Source organism: Peromyscus californicus, unplaced genomic scaffold, assembly GCF_007827085.1.
Source record: "Peromyscus californicus insignis strain IS unplaced genomic scaffold, ASM782708v3 Scaffold_3__1_contigs__length_106647218, whole genome shotgun sequence".
Taxonomy (NCBI): Eukaryota; Metazoa; Chordata; class Mammalia; order Rodentia; family Cricetidae; genus Peromyscus; species Peromyscus californicus.
This window is the reverse complement of record NW_026294551.1, coordinates 843,791-853,356: the sequence shown is the minus strand read 5'-3', so window position 1 is coordinate 853,356 and position 9,566 is coordinate 843,791. Positions and strand designations below refer to the sequence as shown.

General features: G+C 43.5%; 1 protein-coding gene across 2 annotated transcripts in view; it reads left to right on the top strand.

Annotated features, from left to right (window-relative positions):
• The window catches only part of Hexd (hexosaminidase D), a 34,344-nt gene extending 25,153 nt beyond the window's left edge, over nucleotides 1-9,191 (top strand). For both annotated transcript variants that reach the window (XM_052758413.1, XM_052758412.1), the window contains exon 12: nucleotides 6,169-9,191. In XM_052758413.1, the coding sequence (XP_052614373.1) occupies nucleotides 6,169-6,253 (85 nt within the window). In that variant the 3' untranslated portion in view covers nucleotides 6,254-9,191. The remainder of the gene's footprint in view (nucleotides 1-6,168) is intronic.
• Nucleotides 9,192-9,566: the final 375 nt, after the last annotated feature.

Here is a 9,566-nt window from a genome sequence, read left to right as displayed (position 1 = left end):
CTCCTGCCTCTGCCTCTGCCTCTGCCTTTGGAGTGCTGGGGCTAAAGGCATGGACCACCACCACCTGGTTGGATCTGGAATTTTAAGGAAATGATAGATTACACTAGGACAGCATGGGAAACATGGACTACCTGGGGTCAGTCTAACAAAAGATGTAAAATAAATGGAGTTTGAGGAGGTTTTTATTATAGATATGAGGAAAAGCACAACCAGAGGCATCTAGAAGAGGCCAGACTGAACAGGGCCAGCAGAATAGACTGAGCCATGAGAGGAAAGAGAGAGGAGCAGAGGGAGACTGGAAGAGAAGAGAGGGAGACAAAAGAAGACCAACATGGCAGAGAGCACAGAGAGCGTCGCCAAAATGGCTGGGGTTTACAGGGAAAGAGAAGCCAGGGGAAGTGAAGGGAAGTGCAGTGGGTGGAGAGGGTTAGAGTAATGGGAGGGTATGAGAAATGCTGAGGAGGAGGGATTCTGTGGCAGGTGCTCACTGAGAGCCTAGCCAGCGTCTGCTTTGATATGTTAATTGGCACCTCAGTTAGCATTTTGTCCCTGGTTTCTTGGAGACCTAACACACAATAACTACAGTGGCACTAAAAGCAGGAGCTTTTAGTTTTGTAGTTGCCTCCAACACACATAAAGTGATCTTTGGGTGCTAGAACATCATGCTGGAGCTGAGATTTCTATTACTTTACTGTTCTCTTTAAATTTGTTTGTTATGTGATGCAAAACCCTAGAAGTTTTGTCAATATATATACATATATGTGTGTGTGTGTGTGTGTGTGTGTGTGTGTGTGTGTGTGTGTGTGTGTGTGAGAGAGAGAGAGAGAGAGAGAGAGAGAGAGAGAGAGAAAGATATTTTGATATAGGCTTCAGTATTGGAAGGCTGAAGAGAATTGCTCCACAAATTCTAAGCCAACTTGGGATATAGAGTGAGTTCAAGGCCAGTATGGACAATCTAATGAGACCTCTCTCAAAATAAGTAAAAAGAGAACTGGAGGTGTAGCTCAATGGTAAAATGCACAATGACCTGCATTCAATCCTCCTCAGTACCTATCAGTCGATAAATTCTTTCTGCTTTGTCTCCTTTTAAAATCCAGCTTTGGCCTGTTGGTGATGGCACACCCCTTTAATTCCAGCACACCACTCGAGAGGCAGAGGTATTAGAACCCAGAATTCTAGGCCAGCTGGAAATACACACACACACACACACACACACACACACATACACACACACACACACACACACACACACACACACAAACTAGGGTTGGGGAGAGTGGGCTCAGTTGTTAAGAACATTTGTTGCTTTTGCAGAGGACCTGGTTTGGTTTCCAGCACTTGTATGACAACTCTCAACCCTCTTATGATGTCCCCAGGTACCAGGAAAGCATGTGACCTGGCCTGCATACATACATGTAGGCAAAATACTCATACACATAAAACAAAATTCACAGAGATCCTCCTGCCTCTTCCTCTCAAGTGCTGGTATTAGAGGCGTGTACCACCGCACCCAGTTGCTTTTGGTTAATTTTTTAAGTCACTAACTTTGGAGGTCACACAGACTAGTAATACATTATTTCTCCTAGTAGGTTTGCTGTAGGTGACACCTCTGCCTGTACCTGTAGGGTAAAAGATCTGAGCCCACTTCTAGGTTTGAAAAACTGCCAAACCCCACCAATTCCTGAGCAGGAAAGCCCATCAATCCCTTAGCTAGACATTCCACCTATCCCTGGGCTTGGCTTTAAATCCCATCAATCCTCACTTTGGAAATCTCCTCCCTCAAGAAACCCTATAGAAGCCAGTCTCCTGCTCGGTTCCCTGCTGCTTCTCACCTGAGCAGGGACAATATCCCTCTTGTGTTTCTTCCAATAAATCTCTTGTGTGAGGTTTGTGGTGACTTTGTGGTATTCCTTGGCTTGCAACTGCCAGGATGCTTTTCCCTTCAGAGCTGCAGCACTTCATAGGGCAACCTCTTTCTTTCCTCAGAGCTGTAACACTTCTGTTGGGGAACCTTCCCCCTCAGAGCTGCAGCACCTCCACTGGGGAAGCCTTTCAAGCTGTAACATGGGCACTGGGGATCCCCTCAGAGTAGAGCTGTAGCACTTCCACTGGGGAAGACTGAAGGAGACCACCCCCCCCCCAACAGTGGGGGCTTCCTCCTAGACCCGTGAATTAGGCACAAACCACTCCCAAACACCTGTTTTCACAGAGAGGTCCTTTATTAAGTGAGGAAGAAAAGTCTAAGTGGCTGCTTTCTGACTCAGGCAGAAAACAGCAGCAAATGACCTTGCAGGTGTAATTTTTAAGAGGATAAAAAGGGGAGGTCTGTGTTAGAATGGGCTAGGATGCTGTGATAAAGGAGATAGGTGAGAAGGGGAAAGAAATAGGGAAAAGGAGTAGGGGTATTTGCCTCTGGATAGAGAGTAGACAGATGTGACCCATAGGCAAATGGTGGTTTATAAAGGTAAAGGGGGAAACCCCGTGTTAGGATGAGGTGTTTAATTTTAATTGAGCATGTTAATTAGGTGAGCCAAAAGGGGCTTTTGATTGCTGGACTTTGGTAGTCAGCCTCATGAGGAGGAAGTGGTTAATTAAGGTACTAGATCTTGGTGGCTAGCTTTAGGAATGTAATCCAATGATTTTTTTTAGCAAGGCAGAGGGAATGGGGAAGAAGGACAATGCTGGGGGATGTCTTTCTGTACACTATGAATATATGTTGTTCCCATAGGTTAATAAATAAGCTGCTTTGGGCAGCTTAAAGGCAGGCAGGAAATCCAAGGAGGGAGACAGGAAAGAGAAAGGCAGAGTCTAGAGAGACACTAGCACTGCTGGGAGAAGCAAGATGTGAAAGTACCAGTAATGCCACGGCCATATGACAACTTAAATAGATAAATAGAAATGGGTTAAGTTATAAGAGCTAGCTAGCAAGAAGCCTGACATAGGCCATACAGTTTGTAAATAATATTAAGCCTCTGAGTGATTATTTTATAAGCGGCTGCAGGACCACGGCCGGGCTGGGCCGGGCTAGGCTGGGCCGGAGTAGACCAGAGAAACCTTCCAACTACAAACCAAGGCCTGCCAGAATCACATGCTCCAGTGGGCTAGTGTCCCTTCAAAGCTTTCCCTTTAGAGCTGTAACATTTAAAGTACTTATGAAGTAAGCTAAAATTGTTCTGTGGTATAGAGTTTAGTAATAGAGCATTTGCATGCAGAAACTCTAGTTGCCTTCTGAGTGTGGCTGGAAATCTGGAGAGTAGATAGAAAACAAGCTGACCATGGTATTGGTTCAGTGTATGTAGTTTTATTGTTTATCCAGCCTCTATGCTTAATGAAACTGAACAATTGATGCTGGCTATGTAAAATTTGTTTGTAATTAGCCACTTGCAGAGCTATAATGACAACATAGGACAATATAAATTGTCGCACAAATCTTAAAAGGTCTTATTAATAAAATCAAACCTGAAGCCAGGGTATTGGGGTGAACACTGGAAGATCAGAGAAGAAGAACAAGCCACAGCCACCTCACCTCACCAATTCCTCAGCTGATCCTGTTTCCTCAAACTGGGAGCCTCAGAGTCTTCATTAGAATGTATCTCAGCTGAACTGCTGCTGAAAAGCCTAAAAGCTCAACCAGACTTTAGTTCCTGGTTCTCACACCTTATATACCTTTCTGCTTCTTGCCATCACTTCCTGGGATTAAAGGCGTGTGTCACCATGCCTGGCTGTTTCCAGTGTGGCTTTGAACTCACAGAGAGTCAGACGGATCTCTGCCTTTGGAATGCTAGGATTAAAGGCGTGAGTGCCACCATTTTCTGTCCTCTATATCTAGTGACTGTTCTGTTCTCTGACCCCAGATAAGTTTATTAGTGTTCACAGTATATTGGGGAGGGGCTGGAGAGATGGCTCATAGGTTAAGAGCACTGACTGCTCTTCCAGAGGTCCTGAGTTCAATTCCCAGCAACCACATGGTGGCTCACAACCATCTGTAATGAGATCTGGTACCCTCTTCTGTATACATAATAAATAAATACATCTTTAAAAAATATATATATTGGGGAACACAATATCACCACATTCCCCCGTTTTTGTCTAAAATTAAAAAAAAAATACTACATCCAATAGGTACACACAATATATACAGTCAAGAATTATATTAACAATGTCTAGTCCATTAACATTTGACAGATTCAGACAAAAAACTCCATTATATGCATTAACAATGTCCAGTCCATTAACATTTGACAAATCCAGACAAAAAAATTCATTGCTCGGAGAGATGGCTCAGTGGTTAAAAGCTCTGACTGCTCTTCTGGAGGTCCTGAGTTCAATTCCCAGCAACCACATGGTGGCTCACAACCATCCGTAACGAGATCTGGTGCCCTCTTCTGGCCTTCAAGGACACATGCAGACAGGATAGTATATACATAAATAAAATAAAATAAAATAAATTCATTGCTTATCTTCTTTAAAAGAATTAGTTCCTTTTTAAAAGTAGATTCAATAATCTCCCTTTTTATCTTATCATATACATATTCTTTTTTTTCTTTTCTGAGTGGACCCCCAAAGATCTACCTTTTTTTTTTTTTTTTTTTTTTTTTTTGGTTTTTCGAGACAGGGTTTCTCTGTGTAGCTTTGCGCCTCTCCTGGAACTCACTTGGTAGCCCAGGCTGGCCTTGAACTCACAGAGATCCGCCTGGCTCTGCCTCCCAAGTGCTGGGATTAAAGGTGTGCGCCACCACCGCCCGGCAAAGATCTACCTTTTATCTTATCATTTCTATATCTTCCTTTTTTTCAGAGTAGATTCAATGATCTACCCTTTTCTATATCTTCTTTTTTCTTTTTTTTAAACAAGAATGCTGTATCTGCTCTCCTTTGTTTAGCTTTTTTTTTTTACTATTAACAATTAACAACTTGTAACCAACCATTGTAAGCAATGACAATATCCATAACTCATTAAACGACCAAAACACACCCACCCCACCTCTTGGGAATGTGGTCATTGTGTTCTTAAAATTACTTCCTGCTTTCTGGGGGTGAAGACATCTTTAGGGAATTCCCTTTCCTAGGCATACCTAAGCCTGCAGTTAATCAAGAGGATCAGTGAAATGGTTAAGCTGCTGAAGTTGATCTGAGCTTGATTCTTGGAACCAAGATGGTAGAAGAGAACTAACTCTTACCCATGTGCATCTATGCATACACACACACACACACACACACACACACACACACACACACACACACACACACACACGGAAAAACTACCAAAGATACAGAAGAGAGGAAGAGACTAACAACAAAAAAATAGCCTTTGAAGCAGAACAGGTTTTGGTTCTGGAGATGGAATCTCAAGCTTCTTGGGTTACTGCCCATACCCATACATCACTAAGAATAATTTTAGTGAACTAAAAATCAGGTACTTAAATCTACAATGATATTTAATTTTTTATTTACTGTGTTGTATGTTTGTATGTATTCATAGTGGTAAGTGGAGAGGACAACTTGCAGGAGTTCTCTCCTTTCACCATTTCACTATGTGAGTTCTGGGTGTAACGATAAAAAAGGTGAAGTGGGTACCTTTTGATGGGCCCTGCCAAGGTATGCCTAAGCACCACATGCAACAGAGTTAGTGCAAGAGGTTTATTGGGTGAGAGGGAAAGCAAAAGTCCGTGTCGGAGTGGGGACATGAGAGAGGCAAGAGAGATAAGAGACAAGTGCAGTGGAAAGGCACCTGGCGACAGGTGATGACATAACTGCTTTGGCAGCAGAGGTAGGCTGGAGATGGAACTCAAATTATTAGGTTGTTGACAAGTGCCTTGACCTGCTAACCATTTCACTGGACCTTAAATGTAGGGCCCTGGCCCCCCATTTTGGGTAGCTGTTGCCTTGCTTGCTGACCTTGACCAGATGTCTTCCCTATGCTGATTCCCTGCTGGTTTCCTTCTTCCTGAATGCTCACTGGAGGTTCTTTGTTCGTGTATCCTGCATTTGGTGTAAACAGTTTAGATGCAAGAATGTAGAACATTCCATAGCAAACTTCTGCCCTCCGGGGTTCCTCCATTGTGCTGTAAGCCTGTATTTAAGGTTTCCTCCCTCCTTCAATAAACAGCATTCAGCATTCTGCTGAAGCGAATGACCCGCTGTCTTTTGTCTCTGTTTTTTGATCCACAGCCCCTCGCTCGGACATGATGAACGGGTGGTGGTAGCGTGGGTGCTACTGCAGCAAATGGAGGTCCCACCGAGATCCAAGAAATAAGGGATGTCACTGATGGACACCTGAAAGTAAGGCTGGCCAGCATTTTAAAGAAAAGAGAAGGTAAGGGTGAATTGAATTGAAATGGGTGCAGCTAGCTCACAGTCGCTCCTCGAGGAACAGTTAATTTGACTGCTGAGGCAGCAAGGCACTGTAGTTAAGAGCAAGACGGCTAAAGATTTTGTTCAAATCCTCCAGAACGTTAGTCTTTGGTTTCTGGTCTCTGGGGGATTTAATATGCCAGATTGGGAACAGGTCAAGGTTGACTTACAAAAATATTTGCATAAAGAAGGGCCTGATTCCATACCCTTAGCTACTTTTTCTTTGTGGCACTTGTTTAAAGATGCGTTACTTAGTGATAATGTCAAAGTTCAAGAACAATTAACCGAAGCTAAAGCTGTGTTGGAGGAGTCTCAGATAGAGGAGGCTCTCAGATCCCTTCAAACTTCTGATGTTTCTGACCCTGCAGAGTCGTCTTCAGAGGGTGATGATGTAGAAGTCAGATTAGAAAAAGATACGAGATGCTTACGAGGGAAATCACAGAAGATTTCTTAATAGGATAGACCTCTAGCCTGTAACCCTGACTTTTGCAACACGAAGGTCCTTCCGCACCCATAGAGGGGTTAATGGGGGGAGTTGCTTACCCAGTTATAGAGACTCAAAATGCTCAAGGTCAGAGGCAAAGGGAACATGATCCCCTAGATTTTAAAAGCATTAAACAGATTAAGGAAGCTGTAATGTCATATGGGTCCCATGCTCCTTTTACCACAGCTATACTTGAATCTTTTTCTGCCTTAAATTGTACCCCTAGCGATTGGATGCAGTTGTGTTGCACTGCTCTCTCTGGCGGGGTGGGGGGATTATTTAATTTGGAGGAGTGAGTTTCAAGAGCATTGTCAAACTACAGCTAATAGAAATGCTGCTGCAGGCTTCCCGGCTCGTAATCTTGAGATGCTCATGGGTACAGGGCAGTATGCCACTTTACAAGCACAAATTTTGTATGATCCCACAGTTTATGCACAGATTAGCGTAGCCGCTACCAGAGCATGGAAAGGGCTGCCTAATAAAGCTGCTGGTAAACAACTATGTAAAGTCATTCAGGGGCCATCAGAACCATTTGCAGAATTTGTAGATCGCCTGCTTCAATTAACAGGGAGAGTATTTGGGGATGTTGATCAAGCCATGCCTATAGTAAAGCAATTGGCCTTTGAAAATGCCAATAAATATTGCAAGGAGGCCATTAGGCCTCATAAAAATAAGAGCTTACATGATTATCTTAAACTATGTAGAGATATAGATGGGCATCGCATCATGGGACAGGTAATGGCTTCAGCCATAAGGGGAAAATATTCTGGAGGAGTACGGTGTATGGAGCCCTGGATACACCTGTCCCAACTCCAGTTTCCCACCATGCCATCCAGTTCATTCCTCGAAGGAATCCCTTTCTGTCCAAGACCTTATCAGAGGCACCCCTGGAAGCTCAGGATTGGACCTCTGCGCCTCTGCCAGAGCAGTATTAACACCTCAGATGGGCCCCCGGGCTCTCAGTACTGGAGTCAAGGTCCCACTACCTGCAGGGTCTTTAGGTCTGATTCTGGGCAGGAGTAATGCTCTTATGCAAGGTATTAGAGTAATTCCAGGAGTGATAGATGAAGACTCTGAAGGAGAAATTAGAATCATGGTTGAGGCTGGTAAGGGGGTGACAATTATTCCCCAGGGTGCTTGCATAGCACAATTGCTTTTGATGCGTCGCTTTCAAACTAATAATCCTTTTCTTAAACCACATAGAGGTGAGGGTGGATTTGGCTCTACAGGCCCTCTAGCCTGCTGGGTTTCCACCTTAGAACAAAGACCCATGCTAAATTTAAAAACTAATGATCACAGTTTTCAGGGTCTTTTAGATACTGGTGCTGACACTTCAGTTATCTCTATAAAACATTGACCCAAAGCATGGCCCCTTAAAAATTCCACCTCTAACCTACAAGGTATCAGCACAGCTCAGATGCCATTACAGAGCAGGCTACTCTTAAATTGGAAGGATGAGGAAGGCCACAGGAACTTTCCAACCCTTTGTGCTACCTGACATTCCAGTGAACTTGTGGGGACGGAATGTGTTAGAAGGTATGGGAGCAGTGCTTACTACACAGCCTGTACAACAGATGCTGAAGAGTCAGGGTTACTGTCTGGGCAGAGGCTTAGGGAAAATGTTGCAAGGAGATCCACTCCCTGTGGCAGACAAAAGCTGTGTTACTAGATGTCCTGGGGATACTAGAGGATTAGGATTTTTTCCATAGGGGTCAATGAACAGCAGCCTCCGATAATGCAACCGATAAAAATCACTTGGAAAAGTGATGACGCTGTATGGGTGGAATGGTGGCCCCTTACTAAAGAAAAATTGGACGCTGCGAACGCTTTAGTTTAGGAACAGTTAGATGCTGGACATATCATTCCTTCCACTTCACCTCGGAACACACCTATATTTGTTATTAAAAAGAAGTCAGAAAAATAGAGGCTATTACAGGATCTTAGAGCTGTAAATAAAACCATGCTTCTCATGGGAGCAGCCAGCCTGACTTGCCTGCCCCTGTGGCAATTCCTAAACATTGGCATTTAATTGTGATTGACTTGAGGGATTGTTTCTTCACCATTCCTTTGCATCCTGAGGACAGTCCTTGCTTTGCTTTTAGTGTTCCTTCAGAAAATCTTAAAGAACCTTATCAGAGATATCAGTGGGCGGTTCTGCCCCAAGGAATGGCCAATAGCCCTACTATATGTCAAATTTATGTGTCTTTGGCCCTAGCTCCAGTTCGAAAAGCTTTTCCAGATGTTTATATAATTCACTACATGGATGATATTTTATTGGCTGCTAAAGATAAAAAAAAAAAACAAACTTGTTTTTGATGCCTTTTCTAAATTACAAGAGGTTCTTAGCCTGTCTAATTTACAGATAGCCCCAGAAAAGGTACAGGTATCCTTTCCTTATCATTATTTAGGTCATGAATTGTTACGCACAGGCATACATCCACAAAAGATTACTCTGCGTAGGGATCAGCTACGCACGCTTAATGATTTCAAAACCTTTGTGGCTTTGGTCCACTTTAAAGATTCCAACAGGTCAACTTTGTCCTTTGTATGATGTCTTAAAGGGCAACCCTGATCCTTTATCTCCCTGTGAATTAACAGCTGTTTTTTGAATCCACAGCCCCTCGCTCGGACATGGTGAATGGGTGGTGGTAGCGCGGGCGGCTAGCGCAACACTTAAATTCATAAATGTATTTCTTTTTGTTTTATGAGTGTTTTGCCAGCATGTGTGCGT